The sequence below is a fragment of the Saccoglossus kowalevskii genome, chromosome 9 (genome assembly GCF_978046115.1).
Source record: "Saccoglossus kowalevskii chromosome 9, keSacKowa6.1, whole genome shotgun sequence".
NCBI lineage: Eukaryota > Metazoa > Hemichordata > Enteropneusta > Harrimaniidae > Saccoglossus > Saccoglossus kowalevskii.
In genome coordinates, this window is record NC_140649.1 from 17457922 (window position 1) to 17481774 (window position 23853).

The window sequence follows — 23853 nt, forward strand, 5'->3', positions numbered from 1 at the left end:
ATTTCCTTGACCACTGAATTTAATTACAATCTGATGTAAGTATATACACATGTACCATATTTGCTATAATAAGAAGCGCATACATACCTTTTTTTCTATATTTTGGATTACATTCAACTCATCAAAAATCATATATTTTGTCATTATATTAAGAACAAAAGAAAATGTTCATGAAAACTCAAATTTTTTTTTGATGATAATTTAAAAAAAAAATCACCTGCACATATTTTGCAAAACTAATTGACCGGCAAAGGTACACTTTTTTTAGTTAAATTCAAACTGTGTAATAGCTAATGTACTGTGGAATGAATTCTTGAGTTAAAAAGCTTTACAAATTTGAATAGCATAACTGTATAGACAAAGATCTAATGCATAATTTACTCAGAGTTGAAATTTTATACCAAAAAACTGTTATTAATTCATACATGTGTTTCATTTAATAAGATATACTGTAGAATACTTTATTTTCGCTTTGAATTTATTTTTGCGTGAAAATAAAATCCAGCGAATATACTTTTTTTCCTATATTTCACATTTAACTCATCAAAAATTAGTGAAAATAAATTCCATACAAAACGCCCAAAAAGCCTTTTCAGCAAAAATTAATTGCAGCGAAAATAAAGTATTCCACAGTATTAAAATATTATTTCAAAAAGATTCAGGTTGTGATCATGATATTTTTAATTTATTTGTGGCAGGAACTGCTCTATGGAAGTAAAGTGTTTGAGTGGAAATCCTTTATGCTGTGTCCGTCAGTTAAAGTGACTGCAAGCCAGCTGCTTATTTACTCCGTCAACCGTAACTTGTTAATGTACTAAGTGACAAACATGAATATCTCAAATCTTGGTGACCAATTATTACTGGAGATATTCAGCAAACTATCATACTCGGACATATGTCTTGGTGTTCGGCTGACTAGCTCGCATTGGAAGAAACTGAGTGAAGACTATGAACTGTGGAAGGTCGTTGATCTCACAAAAGGCAACACCAACAAAGATAAAGTTACTGATTATGTCTTTATTAACCTCCTGAAGAATTCACGTTTAGTTCATAAAATAAGTGTTTTAAACTGTTGTAAAGTCAGTGACAAGTCCTTCCTGTACATTGCTGATAACTGTCCTGAGCTGATGTCTTTAAATGTGGCATACACAGGTATAACGCAAAATGGTCTGCATAAAATAATCGCCAAATGTAGCAAGTTACAACATATCAATATTCTAGGATGCCGTAAGTTGACGCCTAGTGTGTTACATCAGTTCACTGGATTGAGTAAGCTTCATGTACGTGTAGATGCATTCTACACAAGTATGAGCAGTATGGACAGCGCCAACCACAATCTACAGCAGCTTGCAAAACGATGTCCGGATTTGAAATTGCTTGATGTTAGAAATTCCACACACCTCTCAGACAACACCATGATGGAGTTTGCAACAAAGTGTCCGCGATTACAATGTCTGAAGTTAGATTTGTGCAAGTCGCTGAGTAGTCTCTGTATTATGCAAATTAGCCAAACTTTAAAGCACCTGCAATATGTATCACTCGCTAACTGTTGCATCGATGATAGCGTAGTCAGAATGTTGGTGGAAAGCTCTGAACATTTAGTACATCTCAATATCTCCTCGACAGTAAGCAGGAATCTCAGTGATGCAAGTTTAACCAGTATTGCTACATTTTGCAAGAAATTGCAACACTTAGACATCCACAGTGCGGAACATCTACAGTCACAGTCACAGGAATCGCAGGATATAACTGATAAGGGTATCATAGCAGTGGTCACCAATTGTATCAATTTGTATCACCTGAACTTGAACTCCTGCAGTCAGATTACAGATCAAAGTCTTCTACAACTTGCCAACAATTGCAAACTTCTTGAGTATTTAGACTTGGGAAACTGTTCACTAATCACACAACACGGTCTGAATGAGGTCATGCAAAAGTGTGCAAGATTGAAATTTCTGAATGTGCAGAATTGTAATATGTTACAGAAGATTACGCTTTCTGATAGATACAATGCTGTAAATATCAGTGGAACCGTTGGTTACATCAATGGTACAAAGTGCATTCAAACTACCACAAGAGATGATGACCCAGTTCTTGATCAGTCATCTTCAGATGATGAGGACAGTGATAGTGATGAAGAAATTATGGAGAAACACGACAAGGAAGAAGTCTCTGAGAAAGCATACAACAAAAGTTGTCGTGAATGCGACCCTGATGATTCCGGCTTCGGTGAGATGCTTTGTCAACGCTTCCAGTCATGCACTCAAGATGGCGCTTCAGATGATGATGTTACCATGACAGTTGATGCACCAGTTGCTACAAATGATACAGATGTTAAGATTGAATTTAAGGATACCTACTCTGCCAACCATTCCCAAGACTGGAACACAGATTGTTGGCAGACTCAGCAAGCAGGGTTCAGTACTTCTGCAGGTCCGTCCTCTTTGTTTTATGAGCAGGTGAGATCCTCCCCTAGGTGTCACTTCAAGACAATCCATCAAATTGATTACAAAGCGGTTAGCTTACCCATGCAACTACAGCAGCTTGATTTAAGCCACTGTCCTAAGATCGGCGATGATAGCCTTGTTCAAATTGGTAATCATTGTCATCATTTGAAAATGATCAAATTACGTGAATTAATCCAAATAACTGATGCTGGTATATGTCATGTGATCGAGAATTCACCATATTTGGAATATATTTACATGTCTGGCTGGCAGACCGGTACTTTAAAAGTGACCGACCTAACGCTACTAAAATTAGCCAAGTGTTGCCCAATGCTAAAGAGTGTCATAATATGGGGTGCTCCACCAGCAAAATACGAAGTAACTCAAATTTTACGTAATTGCCGCAAAATCAAAGAATTTGGTGTAACTGTTGGTTACAGATGTAGCTTAGATAAGGAAGATGTTGTTGTCATGGTAGATAATTACCATACTATTGTAAAGTGTGAACTCCACAATGAGTACTATCCAGGTGATGCACACAGACTTGTAAGTAAACACCAACGCCGACAAAATATTCTCGTCAAAATGTTGCCACATAGCAAAGTTTGAAGACAAATCAGTGAACACACTCATTAAAATTTGGCTTGGAATTTCGCTATTTTCACTTAAGGAATGATTCAGTGAAAATAGAATCAAGTGAATATATCTTTTTTCCTAAATCGGTATTTTACATTCAAATCATCAGAAATCCGTGAAAATAAATTCCATACAGAACACCCAAAATGGCTTTTCAGCAAAAGTAAATTCCAGCTAAAATATTTTTAAAAGTATTTTACAGTATTCTCTCCTAACTTAACATGACAGTGATTTGTAGACCCATGTGTGTGACATGTGTGCTGGAAGTCTGTACTGCGTACTGCTAGTATGTCACTTCAAATTAGGGAATCCAATGCATTGTGAATATATACCTGTTTGTACAATTGTCATACATTACAATTCAAGCACTCACATTGTGTGTATATAGTTTGAACTGTGCAAAATTAAATAAAAAATAAAAATATTTGTGATTTCAATGTCTAATAATGATTTGAATTTAAATCATTTTAAATAACAGTTTGCGATGGCTTAGCCTGAAGCTAGCACATAAATGTGGTTATGCGCTTGGGTTGTACTGTATTTCATTGCATAATAGTCTTTAGCAGTGATCTGGTAAGTTTTCATTCACAACAAATTACATACAATCTTTTTGGTGGATGTTGCGGTAAATGTTTTAATTGTCACAGCCGACTCTTATTTTGCACACAACATGGAGCTGCCAATGTTTTGATTTAAATTTGCATTATATGTTGAACAAAACATTTACAACTCTATTTAAGAAGTAACATTGACATGTTATTCAGTTACTGTTTTTGTTTTTTAAATATGAGAGAAGACAGCATTATGAAAAATGAAATTATTCAGATTATTTTTTATTGTATAGCTTTATTTTTATGAAGTTTACTTTTTATAGATTATTTTTAAGATCAAATCTCAACAAATTTTTGATTAATATGAATATTTTATTAGTCCCCGTTCGGACGTAGTCCGAAAACGGGGACTTATGTTTTGCCCTGTGTGCGTGCGTTCGTGATCACCTGTATTTCGAACATGCATGGACCGATTAAGTTCAAACTTCACTCATACATCACACATTATATGGGACATATGCACATGCATTTTTTTCATAATCCGATTAACGATAGCCGAATAGCGGCTATTTTAAGGCCGAAAATGCATCAAAATCGCACATTTTCACCATTCCGGACCCGGATCTCAGTTATGTATAGACGGATTTTGTTCAAATTTGGTACATACATTAAACATAATAGGACCTTGATGCACGTCATTTTTTTTTTGGATCGGGTTTGAAATGGCCGACTGGTGACCATTTTGTTTTAAAGAATTCAGTTCTGGATCCGTATCTGAGACATGCTTGGATTGATCGAGTTCAAACTTCACACACACACAAGGTACATCATGTCACAAATATGTATGTGCATTTGTTTCATGATCTCGTTAACGATGGCCAAATGGCGGCCGCTTTAAGGCCGAAAATGCATCAAAATCGCACATTTTCACAATTCTGGAACCGGAGCTCAGTCATGCATGGATGGATTTTGTTCAGGTTTAGTACAATGTGTTGTACATATGCAGGTGCATTTCGGTCATGATCTGCTTTGAATGTATATGTCACTCAAATATGAACGGAACGGGGACGTGTCATTGACAATGACTTGTCTTTATTATGGGAGTTCATTGTGCGATTTTCACATGTGTAGTCCATAGTGTCTTGGTGCACGCAACTGCCCTTTGCCTGACAGTTGGACAGGGATTGTCTATGAAGCCTGGTATGGCATTTCTTGAGATGAGTATTGCTGTGTGTAATGAAACAAATCAAAATTTTAGTAGTTAAAAGTAAAAAACTACGGTACTCCCTTTACATATTCGTACATGCTTGGTGGTGTTAAAAATGATAAAGAAATAAGAAATCTTGTAAACAATCCATGATAGTGTATGTACACTTGATTTTATGGTGTTTGGTGTAAGAACGCTGAGTCCATGCAGTTGCACTACTCTGTTATTATTCATTCATATGTCTGTTTGAGACAAATTAGAATTATTGAGTACAAGTTACCATGATTGCTCGAATAACAATATTTACAATGTACCGGTACGCAAATGTCTATTCGACAATCCTTTTATTAAATACATGTATTGCAACTTACTGCTTATTCATTTTAAAATAATATTTACAATGTGACAGCAATGATGGTTTTAAGACTGTTAGGTATTTCTTGAAATTGAAAGCCAGTATTTTATTATAAGTAATGTTTGGTATTCACTACAATATGTCTGCATGTTGTAGTAACATTTTTAATTTAATTTGTGTCTCTGCACATGTAGCAGTAGAATTTGTGTGGCTGCACATGTAGCAGTAGAATTTGTGTTGCTGCACATGTAGCAGTAGAATTTGTATTGCTGCACATGTAGCAGTAGAATTGGTGTGGCTGCACATGTACCAGTAGAATTTGTGTTGCTGCACATGTACCAGTAGAATTTGTGTTGCACATGTGGCAGTAGAATTGGTATTGCTGTACAGGTAGCAGTAGAATTGGTGTTGCTGCACATGTAGCAGTAGAATCTGTGTGGCTGTACATGTAGCAGTAGAATTTGTGTTGCTGCACATGTAGCAGTAGAATTGGTGTTGCTGCACATGTAGCAGTAGAATTTGTGTTGCTGCACATGTAGCAGTAGAATTTGTGTGGGTGCACATTTAGCAGTAGAATTGATGTTGCTGCACATGTAGCAGTAGAATTAATGTTGCTGCACATGTAGCAGTAGAATTGATGTTGCTGTACATGTAGCAGTAGAATTTGTGTTGCTGCATATGTAGCAGTAGAATTTGTGTTGCTGCACATGTGGCAGTAGAATTTGTGTTGCTGCACATTTAGCAGTAGAATTGTTGCTGTACATGTAGCAGTAGAATTTGTGTTGCTGCACATGTAGCAGTAGAATTGATGTTGCTGCACATGTAGCAGTAGAATTTGTATGGCTGCACATGTGGCAGTAGAATTTGTGTTGCTGCACATTTAGCAGTAGAATTGATGTTGCTGCACATGTGGCAGTAGAATTTGTGTTGCTGCACATTTAGCAGTAGAATTGATGTTGCTGTACATGTAGCAGTAGAATTTGTATTGCTGCACATGTAGCAGTAGAATTTGTGTTGCTGTACATGTAGCAGTAGAATTTGTGTTGCTGCACATGTAGCAGTAGAATTTGTGTGGCTGCACATGTAGCAGTAGAATTTGTAGCTGCACATGTAGCAGTAGAATTTGTGTGGCTGCACATGTAGCAGTAGAGTTTGTGTTGCTGCACATGTAGCAGTAGAATTTGTGTTGCTGCACATGTAGCAGTAGAATTGGTGTTGCTGTACATGTAGCAGTAGAATTGATGTTGCTGCACATGTAGCAGTAGAATTTGTATGGCTGCACATGTAGCAGTAGAATTTGTATTGCTGCACATGTGGCAGTAGAATTTGTGTTGCTGCACATTTAGCAGTAGAATTGATGTTGCTGTACATGTAGCAGTAGAATTTGTGTTGCTGCACATGTAGCAGTAGAGTTTGTGTGGCTGCACATGTAGCAGTAGAAATGATGTTGCTGTACATGTAGCAGTAAAATTTGTGTTGCTGCACATGTAGCAGTAGAATTTGTGTGGCTGCACATGTAGCAGTAGAGTTTGTGTGGCTGCACATGTAGCAGTAGAGTTTGTGTTGCTGCACATGTAGCAGTAGAATTGGTGTTGCTGTACATGTAGCAGTAGAATTGATGTTGCTGCACATGTAGCAGTAGAATTTGTATGGCTGCACATGTAGCAGTAGAATTTGTATTGCTGCACATGTGGCAGTAGAATTTGTGTTGCTGCACATTTAGCAGTAGAATTGATGTTGCTGTACATGTAGCAGTAGAATTTGTGTTGCTGCACATGTAGCAGTAGAATTTGTGTTGCTGCACATGTAGCAGTAGAATTGGTATTGCTGCACATGTAGCAGTAGAATTTGTGTTGCTGCACATGTAGCAGTAGAATTGGCGTTGCTGCACATGTGGCAGTAGAATTGGTGTTGCACATGTGGCAGTAGAATTGGTGTTGCTGTACATGTAGCAGTAGAATTTGTGTTGCTGCACATGCAGCAGTAGAATTTGTGTGGCTGCACATGTAGCAGTATAATTTGTGTGGCTGCACATGTAGCAGTAAAATTTGTGTTGCTGCACATGTAGCAGTAGAATTTGTGTTGCTGCACATGTAGCAGTAGAATTTGTATTGCTGCACATGTGGCAGTAGAATTTGTGTTGCTGCACATTTAGCAGTAGAATTGATGTTGCTGCACATGTGGCAGTAGAATTTGTGTTGCTGTACATGTAGCAGTAGAATTGATGTTGCTGCACATGTAGCAGTAGAATTTGTATGGCTGCACATGTAGCAGTAGAATTTGTATTGCTGCACATGTAGCAGTAGAATTTGTATGGCTGCACATGTAGCAGTAGAATTTGTATTGCTGCACATGTAGCAGTAGAATTTGTATGGCTGCACATGTAGCAGTAGAATTTGTATTGCTGCACATGTGGCAGTAGAATTTGTGTTGCTGCACATTTAGCAGTAGAATTGATGTTGCTGTACATGTAGCAGTAGAATTTGTGTTGCTGCACATGTAGCAGTAGAATTTGTGTTGCTGCACATGTAGCAGTAGAATTGGTATTGCTGCACATGTAGCAGTAGAATTTGTGTTGCTGCACATGTAGCAGTAGAATTGGCGTTGCTGCACATGTGGCAGTAGAATTGGTGTTGCACATGTGGCAGTAGAATTGGTGTTGCTGTACATGTAGCAGTAGAATTTGTGTTGCTGCACATGCAGCAGTAGAATTTGTGTGGCTGCACATGTAGCAGTATAATTTGTGTGGCTGCACATGTAGCAGTAAAATTTGTGTTGCTGCACATGTAGCAGTAGAATTTGTGTTGCTGCACATGTAGCAGTAGAATTTGTATTGCTGCACATGTGGCAGTAGAATTTGTGTTGCTGCACATTTAGCAGTAGAATTGATGTTGCTGCACATGTGGCAGTAGAATTTGTGTTGCTGCACATTTAGCAGTAGAATTGATGTTGCTGTACATGTAGCAGTAGAATTTGTGTGGCTGCACATGTAGCAGTAGAGTTTGTGTTGCTGCACATGTAGCAGTAGAATTGGTGTTGCTGTACATGTAGCAGTAGAATTGATGTTGCTGTACATGTAGCAGTAGAATTTGTGTGGCTGCACATGTTGCAGTAGAGTTTGTGTTGCTGCACATGTAGCAGTAGAATTGGTGTTGCTGTACATGTAGCAGTAGAATTTGTGTTGCTGCACATTTAGCAGTAGAATTGATGTTGCTGTACATGTAGCAGTAGAATTTGTGTGGCTGCACATGTAGCAGTAGAGTTTGTATTGCTGCACATGTAGCAGTAGAATTTGTAGCTGCACATGTAGCAGTAGAATTTGTGTGGCTGCACATGTAGCAGTAGAATTGGTGTGGCTGTACATGTAGCAGTAGAATTGATGTTGCTGCACATGTAGCAGTAGAATTTGTATGGCTGCACATGTAGCAGTAGAATTTGTATTGCTGCACATGTAGCAGTAGAATTTGTATGGCTGCACATGTAGCAGTAGAATTTGTATTGCTGCACATGTAGCAGTAGAATTTGTATGGCTGCACATGTAGCAGTAGAATTTGTATTGCTGCACATGTGGCAGTAGAATTTGTGTTGCTGCACATTTAGCAGTAGAATTGATGTTGCTGTACATGTAGCAGTAGAATTTGTGTTGCTGCACATGTAGCAGTAGAATTTGTGTTGCTGCACATGTAGCAGTAGAATTGGTATTGCTGCACATGTAGCAGTAGAATTTGTGTTGCTGCACATGTAGCAGTAGAATTGGCGTTGCTGCACATGTGGCAGTAGAATTGGTGTTGCACATGTGGCAGTAGAATTGGTGTTGCTGTACATGTAGCAGTAGAATTTGTGTTGCTGCACATGTAGCAGTAGAATTTGTGTGGCTGCACATGTAGCAGTATAATTTGTGTGGCTGCACATGTAGCAGTAGAATTTGTGTGGCTGCACATGTAGCAGTAGAATTTGTGTTGCTGCACATGTAGCAGTAGAATTTGCGTGGCTGCACATGTAGCAGTAGAATTTGTGTTGCTGCACATGTAGCAGTAGAATTTGTGTTGCTGCACATGTAGCAGTGGAATTTGTATTGCTGCACATGTAGCAGTAGAATTTGTGTTGCTGCACATGTGGCAGTAGAATTTGTGTTGCTGCACATGTGGCAGTAGAATTGGTGTTGCTGCACATGTAGCAGTAGAATTTGTGTGGCTGCACATGTAGCAGTAGAATTTGTGTTGCTGCACATGTGGCAGTAGAATTTGTGTGGCTTTATATGTACACATGTATTAGTGTTTTTATTTAGATCTATAATTAGTAAATATGCACACTCACATTGTTGTATAATTTGGGTGAATAGATTCTTGCAGAGAGTACATGAGTTACTAACTACATGTATATACATTTTAAATTTGATTTTATTGTATTCATATTTAAAAAAAAACAACATTTAAAGACCACAGTTGCATTTGTTTGGGTTTTGAGTCGAATAATGATTACAATTGATTTGAAAGCCAGTGTTTATTTACATTGAGGAATTGTTTATTTGTTTTTATAAGTTTTGTTTTGTATTCATGAGTGCATTTTTTATGAGTGCTTTTGTTCTTTAAGTTATTTTGTTTTTTGTGTACATGGGAGTTACATTGTGATGCACATGTAAATATTACCCATAATACATCATTGTGTTAAGTAAACAGCATTATATGCTTTTCTGACCAAATGTTTCCATACATGTATGGATGTTGGAACTACATTTATCATCATCATCATCATCATTGTGTTAAAGGGGAACCGCTCAATCCCATGGATTGCACCAAAGAATCATGGGACACTATTGTTTATGTTGTTTACAATGTTAATCTATCTTTTGTTATCCATTGTTGTTTTAATCCAGAAAGTAAATTTGTTGTGAAATTAATCTTAACTGGAAGGTGTCCCTTTAATTATTTTGAACATGACCTTTGACCTATTCTTGACTTATGGATGTATGCTACAAAATAAAAAACCCATGGAAAATCGTTTAAAATACTACAGGTGTACAGGACATGTTACTCTAAACTCATAGAAAAGAAAAAAACATGGGGTTAATGTACTAATTTTTAAGATACACAACTCACAATTATGCTGAGTCAGCATTTTTAAGTAGCTTTAATAAATAACTTAAGTTGTCATTTATACTCGGTCTTAATCCACATTTTTACTGAAATTGGTTTTATCCTATCAGCACATAATATGAGTTCATATTTAAATTCAATTCTAATGAATTTAAGAAATTACCTATTTAAAGAAAACAATAGTTTCCTTCATTTGGTTTTGTATTTTAGATAAAAAAATTCATAGAAACTGTCCTACAAAAAATTTCATCCATGGAAATCTCTTGAAATTGTGTATATGTCGAGTGCTTATGAAGTTATTCCATATTATACATTGAAAATGGTATGTTAATGCACTACTTTTTGAGAAATAATTAGTTTAATTGTCAGTTTCAATAATCTTGGTGGCCATGTTGGATCATTTGCGTGACCTTTGACCTTTGCCAGTCCCCTTGTCAATATACATACCGGGGTACATCAAATATGGTCATGTACATCCAACATCAGTAGATTATATTGTTTTATATATGAAGTACAGTTTATATATATTGGCTGGGTGCTTGGGAGAATATTCTTACCTTTCATTGGAAATATAGAAATTCAAAGTCAAGCCACTATTAATGCACTGAAGTATTATTTTCTTCTGAGGGATACTGATGAAAGCATTGTATTCTCAGTTAGGGCACAGGTGTGTATGGTGGTGGGGAGGGGTGTGGTGTGCTGTAACATACATACAAGGCAGAGTATGACTAGTGTTACCATACATGAAGTGACAAAAAGATCAGTATTGTTTAATTGTAAGTAATATTTATTTTGTGTTCTGTTTTTTTAAATATTCATATATCGATAAATAAATAAAAGTGGTCCATAAATACTAATATAATTAAATATTTCACATATTTTAAAATCATATAACACTTGCTTTATCATTTTATTAATATACAATTGTATGTATTTAATTTTTTTTAAATCTGGATATAAATACACATATTTAGATACAATAACCTTCAATGGACAAAAAAAGTGTTTTCTTTTCAGAAAATATGCCAACATTGCATGAATAATCCCATTTTCACCCTATGAGACATTTACATACCAAATATCAGTCTAGTGTTCTCAAAGAAGTCATGTAATGAATGGATGGATTAGTGAACTAAAAAAATATCACAAGAGTCATTAATCATTGTTTTAAATATAGTTACTTCTTTTCAAAAAACTGCGATAGTGACAAGAATGTTTTTTTATGTTTGGTTACCCGTGGATGACCAAAATAATCTTCACTAAGCAACTTCACCAATCCATCTATCCCTCCTCTGCTATAAGCCAAGTTCAAGTGACAAAAAGCCAGACCAGAAGCAGCTATTTTCTCAGCCATACACTTTGTAATTACCTTCTTACTTATTAGTTGACTAAGAGAAGACAGATTTTTCTTTTTACACAATAGAAATTCAAGAGCTTCTATAATAAAATCAACAGAGAAGCTATGTTTACTAATATGGCTGATGTCAACATTACATTTACCAATCAATTGTTGAAGCATATGTACATCATGTTTTGCATTGTGAGCACTGTATTCAGTGTGTAAATAATCATTAACCAGGTTTTCTTCAGAGTAAGATGATCGAGGTGGTAAAATTTCACGAAATACAGAGAGCGTATCAGAAAAGCAGCAATGTTTATGTTTCAGTTTGTCTAAAAGACCATATCTTTGCACAGAACTAACCAGAATCCTAGCATCAAAATTCTTACAGTTATGTGCAACTAACACAGAATTTAATGGAATCCATTCTATAAAACTCTCAAGAGCATCTTTCTGTGATAATGTTGGTACTAAATTAAAGTTATGAAACAGTTTACCACATGTATATGTCAACCCAGTTACATTGGATGCTGCTGGATGTATTGGCTGACAGGGGTCAACATACTCATCAAATATTTTACCATCATAAGATGCAGCAATCTGACAAATTGAGGAATCAATACCAAATGATGTTGTTTCAAGATCAAATACAACAACAGGAGAATCTTGAAGTATTTTTACTGGAAAACTTACAGGAGCATTAACTGGTTCAGGAATACATGTAATATCAATGTCATTTCTAATTGCAATGTTTGTGTTGTATGTGTCACCTTCTCTTAACTCAGTAGCATTACATTTTTTGTTTCGCTCCTCTTTTAATTGTATACGTCTAAGTTTGTATTTTTTGTTTTCTGTCTGCATCTTTCTTTTTCTTGCTTTATTGTCTAGTTTTATTCCCCTCACCTGTGAAACAATTCCAGGAGATAGTCCATTTTCTTTGTTAACACTACAAACATATGTGTATCCACTATTTTTCTGTGAAACTGCTGCTGCAATGCGGATATTTAAACTTTCTGATTTACTGTAATGTCTGTTTTTTGGTGCTTTAGAAGCAACAGTGTTATGAAAACTTTCATTGGCTTGTGTTGAACTCATAAGAGAAAGTTTATTTGCACATGCAGCATAAATTTCAAAAATAGATTTTAAATCTTTACGCAATTCTACCCCAGAAAGATCTTTACCATATGGAAGACGTTTGTGGCAGTAAGTATCTGGCTGACGTTGGTAACCACACCATTTACGATCACATGATTCATGAGATCCAAATGCATGGGGAACAATGGCAAGCAAGTTTTTATTGATTAAAGCTGGCCTACCTTTGTTCTGAGTAACAGCATAGGAAAAACATGTTTGAAAATACTTGATAACACGTGGTGTTAATATTTTGTGAGTTTTTGAAAGTTCATATAATTTATTTCCTAGACCTTTTTTGGTGTGGTTCATATCTGGTCTCTTTTCAATATCTTGGTTAATTTCTGTTCTTAGTTTATGAATGGTTGTTGTATCATCATCCATAGTTAAAGATACTGTTTTAGCACTAGTTTTGTTAATAGTTTTTACCACTTCAACAGCAATATCTCCTTCCATAGCTTTGGAACTCCCTGTCCAGTTTTTACGACAGTCATGTTTTCTTGTGTTCATATCCCCATTTTCACAAATTTTGCATCCCTTTGAACGCACAGCATATCCCATAATTTTACCAGTTGCTTCCCCTATAGCAGCACCATGACCTGACAGACTGTTATATTCTTTGCCAGAGCCACGGCGCTGCCATGCACCATCAAAGGAAATATCAACTTGATTTTCATGTGAACTAAGTTTTTGTTCTTCAGTAAGAGCTTTAACACACAGTCGTTTTGCAACATTCTCAATACCAACACCTGCTTCTCTTTCTCTTTTCTTTAATGTCTTGTGGTGTATACCCGGTATATTCAGTGAGGCAAGGAAGTTATTCACATGAGTCTCTCCCATTCCACTGTGTACCATTCCTATGTTATGAAATAAGAAACAACTTAGATTAACATTTTATAAGATTAGTTTTTGCTGCCCTACATTACTAAAAGTATGATCACCAATATATGACCATAAGAGGTTAATAATTGAGATGAATCCTTAGTTTGCCTGTAAATCTTACCGGTGGCTAATTTGGTATTTACATCAAATATAGGTAATCCTTGGTTTGATTTGGCATTCCTATGTGTCGAACCTGTATACACATGGTTTACAGCACCACATCTCTGGCAAGGTATATACAGTACACTACCAAGACCATATCGTCTCTCCTCCTGGCAATCCACCAGAACAAGGTGTTCACAACACACAGCACAGGCTTTTAATCCCTCAGCTAGAACAGACAGCTGTACTATTCTGCGTCCAACATTCCAATTTATAGCACTTTCTGAAGTAACTTCTGTAAAGATAAATCAGATTATCATTACAGTCATCATGTAAATAAATTTCATGCAATTTGCACTACTATACTGGCTAACAGATATTGACAACAGTAAGATGTTAACATACTATCTGTGCTATTCGTAAGAAATGTATGAATATTTACAGAAATAAAAAGAAACCATTATTCCAAAATCATCATTTCCAAAGGAGCCATAGGCAAAACAGAAACTCTCTCACATTCAGATAATGTGAAAAATAACAATAATTTTTAGGTCATGGCTTATTTTCAGAAAAAACATTTATTGGGAGAAAATGTCCAAAAATATATATTACAATGTATTTAGAACAAAAATATTTGACACAATAACAAATAGAAAAAATAAAATTCAAGTATCTACTATAATATGCAAGTATTTTAATTTTAATTTCCTTAACACAGCCGCAAGTTCATCATGTTACATGTTAATTTTTTTCTGAAGAGTAAACAGATGAAATTTCAATGCTCTAAATTTATAACACTGGGAAAATAAATATGGATTTCAAAACAGCAAAATATAGAAAATATTTGAACATGCTGTTTATTCATAGTTAAAATTGTATCCCCTTGGTTATATGGAAGTGTGAGGACAATCATGCCCTCAAATTGGGGGTTTTGTGCGTATAGTTAAAATTACCAGTTCGCGTTGAAGGCACCTCGTCATAATTAATGAAAGCTGCAGACGACGCGACAGACAAACTTCGTTGTCAAATATTTTTTTTATCACAATTTCTGTATTTAGTGAAACAGGAATTAGGAAAAAATAAACACTGTTTCCCCCAAAATAAGCATAATCTGATGTTCATAAAAACAAATAAAATGTGAAAATATATTGATTCGAGTTGTGGATAACAGTTGCAGACGACTCAACCAAAGTTTACGTCGTAAACTGACACCGTACGTACGTACCTGAATTTGATTCTAAAACTACTTCAGCAACTTTCTTATGTTGGCGGTTCGCCTGGATAACTGCCAATCTTCTTCTCTTCTCTTTCTCGGTCAAAAATCCTTTAAATTTGCGTGCATTCGGCGATCGCGAAGCGTACTTGTTTGTTGTGGCAGCCATCTTGAAAGTCTGCTTCAAATGCGCAGAACGTATGCGCAGTGCATTTCCGCGCATACAACCTTATGTCACATTCTGCTTATACACATAGCTGTGATAAGTATACCAACAGCATTTATCGGTAATGCCAACACGAATCTCCTTTAACTTGTTTACCACCAAATTTGTCTGCGCTTTTTTTCTAATATTCTTTAGTATTTCTGAAAATGAACCCTAATTTCAGAGCCCACAGACAACATTTGAGTCAATTTTCAGCTTTTACTCAACAACTTTGGCTATTTTTGTCCCTAACTTCTGAAGGAAAATGCAGACTATAACAAGACTATTTTGTGAATTTGTGATGGAAAGAGAGAACTGGAGGTGAAAAGGTTAAAGTCACAGCAGTTTTCGATATAACCAGCATTATATTATACCAGCATTTAACTTTCCTGAATATGTCTTTCTGATTGACCAAGAGCATTTTTCATTTATGCAAGCTGTGGTTGAATAGACGGTATACCACATTTTTTTTTATGTTTACAATTAGGCCCTCATCATGAATACCGGGTAACACACAGAAGAGTTGAATCGTTCTGTTAATGGAAATCAGCAAAAAATAATATTTTGCATTACAGATGTAGTCACGGTACATAATAAATAAAAATGCAACCCTCAGGTATTTGGTGTTCAAAAAAGAAACACAAGAAAAATAACTTTTTATTATTATGCAAACGAAGCAAAAAAAAATGGTTGCATTCTGCAGTCGCTGGCTTGTGTACCCAGAAATTCTGTTGAACCACAAAATGGAAACTGGCAAACTGTGCATGTGTTTTTTTTAAATTGCGTCATTTGAGACAATTGTACACATACCAATGTTGTCGCTAACAAGAAACTACACGAATAAACTATGCAATGCTAAAATCAAAGTATGAATTTGTGCCACTGCTCTCAATGGATCTATAATCACTGTATGCTAGTTCCAGGGTCCATTACATTTTGTCATAATAACCATGGTTGCAAATGGATCATATATCATAATTTGTATTTTTAACATTTTATTTGACATAAATATTTCATATTTTTAAACTTCACCACATTCCAATATTTATGTGATCTTTTTATTTACTATTTTTGATAATTAGTGTGCTTACAATTGTCTTTACATTCCTAATATGGTAATCTGACCATATATAGTTGTTATGATGTCATGCAAGGTCAGGTCATTCGCATACATTATAGCCTACCTATCATAAGCAGGTGATTTACTGTGAACAGATTTAATTTCTTGAGAGACAAGTTCTTGTGAGTTGAAGTAAATCACAAAATTTTGTCGCAGTGAAATATATTGATTGTCTGACTTTCGTGAAATTTTGTATTCACGAATTGTACGATTTCTAGTAGTGAAAATGAAACCGTTTACAGTTTGGTGGAAATGAAATACAGATATTTACAATGATTTATAAAATAAGGACATGCAACTAGCATGTTATGTAGATCTCATTTGAAGTCGCATGATTTACAAGATGGTTACAATACCCCAAGAGAAATACTAATATTGTAAAATCTGTATTAGAAGCCACGGCTTCTATTAAAATGGTACAATGTAACAGAATGGATGTGGTTTCTATTAGAGCATCTACACATATGAGAAATGATAAATTTTTCGTTCTCATTTGTTCAAAAAGAATGGGTGTGACTTCTATTAGGGATGCGGCTTTTAATACAGATTTTGCGGTAAGTGTAAAGGTCGGTGAAATAACTGGTTATTGTTCATTTCAGGCTTCAGTGTTGTGTGTGTCAGTCAAAAATATACATCAAGTTCAGATACACACGTGATGCTGGAAAACCTGAATAGATCTTAGATGCAAACGGCTGCGGAGTTCTTGTCGAGTCCAAGAAGACCACAAAACTTGGTTTGTGCTCCATTCACTCCTGTTATCACGTTCTCTGTTACCATAGTTACATAGATTCAGGTAACCATAGACATGAAGTATAGAACTTTATTCAGAGGCAAAAAACAAAGTTTGATGCTCTCTCACTCTCAAGAACATCTTAGCAGCTGTTTGCATTTAAGACGTATTGCCATTTGACATTACGAACATTTAATTGAAACTTATTTTCATTTTCTCATGTTAACAAATAACGAGACAAGAGTATGATATTTAGCTATTTTTATGTATTGCCTGTAACATTGTGTTGTTTGATGAAATAAAATTATTTTATGCATAAATGCCGTTGTTTTTATTTTAATGCAATGAAATCTCTAGATAATACTGGTAATACAAAGATGCAGCATGACTATCAATATACTGGAATATCAAAAGATGTAAATGTATCACAGATGTCAATAGCAAGTATAAAGCTGGAGTATCTAGGCAATCAGACATCATCCACAAAATAGTCTGTTCTATTCCACAAAAAAGTTGTGAATATTTCATTTTTTTATTAAAAACTAGAAGCAATATCACATTTTGTCCATTTTGGTCTAAAATTAAGATTGAATTCAGTGAAAATTACAGAAAATGTGAACAAATTTACGTCAATTAAAGTGGGAAATAATAGGCTCAAAGGGTTAAACTATCGCTTCATTTCAGACTAGCATATACTAGTATTAATACGAGGCAGTACGGCACTCCAGGCAGTACGTGATCGCAACAACCTCTGTTACACATTGGTCAATGCAATCACTGCACTGTCTTTGTGCACACTTTGAAGTATTCTGTGATAACCTTATTATTATACACCTTTCCTCTGTAAATATTTAACAGCCAAAATTCAAATGAAAAAAAAATATGAAGTGATGGGATTCTTATTATCATGTGCTATAGCGTTTCTACGTCCAACGTAAACAAAGAAAAGTGTTTGAATGTGATGTCGATAACATGGGTCACTTTCAATGCAAGGGAAAATTAGAATGTTGGAATGAAAAGACACATTTTGGAATGAATTCAGATCCGTATTTTTTTAAAGAAACAGTAAATTATATTGTTTAAGGTCTTAGATGTATGATAATGTAATTTATTTATAGCGACATTAGTTGTAACTATCAACCTATTTTCTCAAATTTTTAGTTTTAATAAAACATTTCCTGTCAATGCCAGTTTTTAACGGTCATCGCCAAAACATGGACACTGAAAGCATATCATGTATCTTATATACTGACATTAAAAATATTTCAGTAAGACTTAGTCATCTTTATGTCATTATATTTGTACCCAAAAAAAATCACAGCTATTAATTGCTGAGTTAATCATATACCAGGGTAATGCTTGATTTTATTAGATGCACATTCATGTAAAGTCTGACAATCCAAAATGTGTACATTGAAGTTAAGCAAAGTCCAATCTGATTAAAATAAGATTAAGTACATTGGGACCAGTGAAAAAAAAAATTGTGTTTCTGGTCAAAGCATTGCATCATCAATAAAATAAGTGCATGTCCAAATGTACTTCAGAATATTCAACAAAAGAAAAACGAAATTCTCATGAAAAAAACAACAATCGTATTGATTTTGGAAAACTATAATTCCTCAGAACCATTTTAATATTTTCTGGACCTTAAAAGAACTGGGTTGTACATAATTTACATTAATACCAATACTGTAATTGCTCTATTAGCAGCACAGGTGTGTCTATGTTCTATTAGTAATGTATATACTTTAATACGTAAATGATAGAGATGTGTCTGTGATCAAAAATTTTGTTTTTTAATAATCCAGCCTGGATTTGCTTTTAAGCGCTTGTAAGTGACAGAGGTGCATCTATGGTCAAAATTAAAATATATATTTAAAATATAAAATTAAAATATATATTTTAATTTTCCAATATACATGTTTAGTTGTTGTGTGCTTCTAATAGAGTGAATATGATACTCAACTAAAAATATAATATATCTAGGTGAGGCATATGATGAAGACAAGTGGCATTTCTAAGAAATCAATAGAAGTACATCGTCATGGATACCATCAAAGTATTCCCGGTCTCTCATCAGATCACTGTAATAAACCGTATGACCTGCTTCTTGTTTCTTTAATGTCTCTTTCTTAAAATCTCCCGTAAAACCTTCATCAGGGTATGTCAAAAGTTCTTCTTTTGAAACAGGTTTGTTGCTATAGAAACAATAAATTTGCTGCAGAAGATGCAGCAAGGTTATCCCATTTGCGGTGTTTGGTGTAATTGTAATTGTATGCATAATATCGCAGTCATACGAGACTGGCACTTTCAGCGTTATCTCCCCGTCTATCACTATCTGGGTGTAGTCTTCAGCTGGGATAGGTACAAAGGTCTCCTTGCTAGAATCGTAGTAACGAGCACTTTCTGCTGGCTCTGATAGTCTCCATGATACTTTTTTAATCACTTCATTGTTGACAGTTGACATACTGACTCATCTGAAATAGAAAATAATAATAATAACTTTATTACATAACTACAAAATCAGAGGATACAGTATGTAATCAAACACAACAAAAAAAGAAAAAAATGTACAAGGCCTTTCCATACCGGTGAATTTAATTCATGACTTTTTGCAACAATAATGTAATGTAATGTTCGATAGATTGTAAAATCATTAATAATTGACAAGTTCATTTCAGAAATATTTAAAATTAATTAAAAGTTTAAGATTAACCTTTTAAACAAGGAGGCTATCTGCTAATATAGCTCTGCTCTTTCAGATTCACAATGTGGAAGCACTTTTATCCACGATATTGAAGATTATAATAATAGAAAACTCACGAAATATCAGAACAAAATAATAAATTTGATTGTACATCTGTTGTTTGCAGTCTGTGGATTATTTCAGAACACCTATTTATCAAGTTTCATTAATGAGTGGTACTAACTGAAACAGTTACAAATTGGTTAATTTATGCAAATTAGTTAATTAATATACACTGATTTCAAATTTAGCATTTTCACCACCAGACTTTCTCACCCAAATTTTTCTGCAATTTTTTCTTGTGTTCTTTAATATTTCTGGCAATGAACCCTAATTTTGGAGCCGACAGACAAAATTTGGGTAAATTTTCAGTTTTTACTCAAAAATTTGACTATTTTTGTCTCAAGAACAGGGCTATTTTGTGAATTTGTGATGAAAAGAGGAAACTGGTGGTGAAAATGTTGAACTAATCACACCTGTGAAAAAGCTGAAAATCATTATGGAAATTAGATAATTGTTATGCATAGATTTCAACTAAACATTAATAAGGTCTGTGCATAACCCCACAGTATCCACATTTATTTAATATCTGATTAGTAGTTTTGAAATAAAAATGCTCGATATTTTTGCTTAAAACCACTGCTGTTTTCCATTCTTTTCAAAACTCCATGGTTTCAATATTACATATATTTAATTTATGATGGTGTCTTTAATTTTCTGATTTCAAAGATTATTTTCCCAATATTTGGCAATGTTCCTTAAAAATTGATATGGAACACATTAAATTTTAATGCTGTTATACTAGTTTTCAGCCACAGTAATATTTACTCCTATATTGTGTATTACATTGCTTTCACAGTATGAATCTCAACAGCATATCCATATAAACATAGAAATTATTTAATGTTGCCGAATCTTAAACATTAATTTTTTTTGAATAGATGACGTAAATGTTAAATAGAATCACCGTATGTCAAGAAATCTATACTTAGTATATTTGCCATAAATTTTTATCAAATTCACTGCATAAACGTGAATAATGTATAAGGTACCATCAATTTATTGTCAAAAAATATAAAAGGAAACGCAGGCGAATTTGATGAATATATTATAATTGTTTTTGTTAAATAATTAATAATTGGTTTTATGAATATGGCAGAAATTTTAGTCACAATTAACTGCAATCCTGATTAAATTGCAAGTATCTACCGGTAATATACTTGTTTCTATGGCAACCATTATACACATTTATCTACTTTAATCACTACTTTGTGCTCAAGCGTAGACATGCGTAAGAGTAATATATATGCAAAGGAAGCTCCACAATTGTAAAAATAATTGGAACATGGATCAATATATACATTACATAATGCTAGACATTTCATCTAAACTGACTGGTTTGAATGACGTTTTGAGAAAACCTATTTTCAACAAAATATATTTTGGAAATTACTAGCTGGTAAAATGTCTGATATTTTTGGTTCGAGGTTGAAATTATTTTTACTGCTTAGACTGTCAATTCCAATTAAATTAATTGTAATTTATATATAAATACACACAAATGAATTCCTTAAGAATTCAAAATGTCAGAAAATTTAATACCTACCGACCTGGATAACAGAAAGAGCTGTTTTACAGAAAACAGTTGCCCCAGAATTTACAACGTAATCTAAGGTACATGTATCCAATGTAAGCAGCGCCACCTAGAGAGAAAATTGTGCAATGTACCTTGATGGCAGCTGATACAGGTATTTTGTAAATGCAGCTGCCATGAATGGCATGTGACTCGATCAATTTTCCTTTATTCATATGTAGATCATAAAAGTATTCATATGTAGATTATACACATGCATTCATATGTCAATTATAAATGGCCATACGCGACACACGCTGGGAAAGTTTTGAAGCCAGCTTCATATGCAAATCTTCATAAAATATAGATTTTAAAATTTAGTTCAGTATATGTCAAATTTGTGCCATGCATATATATTGATAATAAATTCATTTGTTATTGAAACACAAGCATAATGAACCTATCGAAACGTGTTCATTCATGTAAATCAATGTCAAGATTTAATCCTTTGAGCGACACCCCCCCCCCCGACAGAAAATGTTTTATTAAAAGTAAAAATCAGAGAAAAAAAGATTATAGCTAATGCTGTTCAAAAAAAATATTACAAAATTCAACAGAAAAAATATATGCAAATATGTGTATATTCACATGTGATACAATGAATCATGAGACAAGATTAGTACCTCATGCTGCTCAAATCTGTGGAAAAAGTTGGTCATTGTATTACACATGTTTGATACTAGCACATATTTGTAAAAATTTGATGGTCATTGCATTACCTGTGTTCCATGTACAGAAATATTTGAACACCAAATACAACTATTTTTTCAAGATAAATTTTAAGTGTGGAATAATTTTGTTCTCAATATTTTATTCATGTATGCCTAATGATGATTATATTAATCATCTTTTTTCTAAAAAATGTTTTCCATTGCTGGGAACAGAAGAAAGAAACTCATCTTATTTTAAAATATCGATTAGATTAAACAAGACCTAAACATATCAATATTTGGCCTGTGTAACTTCTTTTTATGTGTTTGTTTTAGCAGGCCATATTGAACGGGAAAACGAGAATCCATCAAGAATTTTTTGGAGGCAGAATCACTGAATAAAACCTATTACAAATACCTAGAGCCAATACTATGCTTTACAAGTATTCCATATCAGTTGAAGGTGGATAGTACAATTCTTTACCCAAACTTGTCAGAGATTTGGAGTCACTGTCTAATTTTAGAAGTTTGTGAAAGAAATTTCTTTTCATGATTTTGTCAGAAAAAGTAATTTAAAAAAAAAAAATTGTAATCTTTTGGTGTATATAGTCATGTATCGGTTTAGTTCTTTTAATGGAATGTAATACTTTTCATATACTCAACCTTCTTGAAAAAGAGGTATTTTAATTTATATAAAGATTAAATCAAGTTAAGGTAGCGGGACTATTATTTGCATACTTGTTTTCATCTTCTAATTGTGACCAAATGACTACAAATAGACCCAGGAAAGTATATATTTTTGGAATCGCCAGACTTCAAGCTTCTCAAAGGTGTGTTTGCCATGCCCGTATCTGCATTCTACGGTGCGTTACTCAATCAAAAGTGAAAAAATACTTTTTTTGTAAAAAAAATAATTACGCATTTATGCTGGTGATAAGAAGGTTTTTTTTCTCACTTTTCCTAGTTGTTCAATAGTCTGGTAAATTGAATGTGTCTGGTCAGTTTTATTCAAGCAGCGCGTTTTGAAAAGTAGTGTCCTGAATTTTAATTTCTGTTTTAGTCGCATTGCCCCCAACTCAAACCACAACACATTGGTAAATAATCCATGAAATAGTTTGTCTGGACACATTCAAGTTCCTCTCATTGTCACCTTAAAGCTGTGAAAATTTGGTGTTAATCCGACGACAATAAGTATACGTTATTTTTTGTTAAAGACCTTGTATTTTGAAAAACATAAACTCCTAGAAAACATCCATGAAGTCACAGCAAAGATTTTCAAACTTGTTTATCGGCACAATCAATTTGTTTTCCCATCAAGGTCTGTTTTAACATGTGTAGGGGCATCCAAATGTGTAAGGCTATTGGAAACCAACAAATAAAGGAATGGGATAGCTATAATTGGATAAAATTGGCAGATGAAAACACCAAAATCAATGATTTTTTTCAGTGACTGTGTGACCTTGTGCCTCATATGCAAATGACTAATCTGTGAAATAAACAGGGGCGGAGACAAACCACTCAAATGTTTGGAAACACTCATTGTGTGTCAGATAGCACCGATAACACACCCTAACATTGCTTTGTCTGAGTTAATCCTTGAAACTTATAGGCACACAGATTAAACCTGTGTTGTTGATTTTGGAAAACACTACTGAGACTGCCTTGCTTCCCTTCAGAAAATCTACATTTTAACCAACTTACATGACATTCCATGTTACGTTGACTTTATCAGATGAAAGTTTATAGTGCATTTCATCAATTAATAAATAAATGTGAAAATCGTAATTTTCAACACAAATAATAGTCTCGC

The 23853-nt window shown here is 34.3% G+C and overlaps 2 protein-coding genes across 2 annotated transcripts; one reads left to right on the top strand and one right to left on the bottom strand.

Annotated features, from left to right (window-relative positions):
* Window positions 1-827: 827 nt before the first annotated feature.
* LOC102809201 (uncharacterized) lies at window positions 828-22760 on the top strand. The gene is made up of 2 exons (XM_006823324.2): window positions 828-2459; window positions 22383-22760. Exons 1-2 carry the CDS (start codon window positions 828-830, stop codon window positions 22443-22445), a joined length of 1695 nt encoding a protein of 564 aa, XP_006823387.2. The 3' UTR covers window positions 22446-22760.
* On the bottom strand, window positions 11059-15193 carry LOC146738923 (uncharacterized). Its single transcript, XM_085503233.1, has 3 exons — window positions 14972-15193; window positions 13766-14041; window positions 11059-13619 (listed from the first exon to the last, which is right to left on the bottom strand). Exons 1-3 carry the CDS (start codon window positions 15180-15182, stop codon window positions 11470-11472), a joined length of 2637 nt encoding a protein of 878 aa, XP_085359359.1. The 5' UTR covers window positions 15183-15193; the 3' UTR covers window positions 11059-11469.
* Window positions 22761-23853: the final 1093 nt, after the last annotated feature.

Coding starts and splice junctions, on each gene's coding strand:
- LOC102809201 (XM_006823324.2), top strand. CDS start 828: ATGAATATCTCAAATCTTGGTGACCAATTATTACTGGAGATATTCAGC. Junction 2,460..22,382: donor CCTCTTTGTTTTATGAGCAG/GTGAGATCCTCC, acceptor TTGTTTTAGCAG/GCCATATTGAACGGGAAAAC.
- LOC146738923 (XM_085503233.1), bottom strand. CDS start 15,182: ATGCGCGGAAATGCACTGCGCATACGTTCTGCGCATTTGAAGCAGACT. Junction 14,042..14,971: donor AGTTTTAGAATCAAATTCAG/GTACGTACGTAC, acceptor TTATCTTTACAG/AAGTTACTTCAGAAAGTGCT. Junction 13,620..13,765: donor AAATACCAAATTAGCCACCG/GTAAGATTTACA, acceptor TTCATAACATAG/GAATGGTACACAGTGGAATG.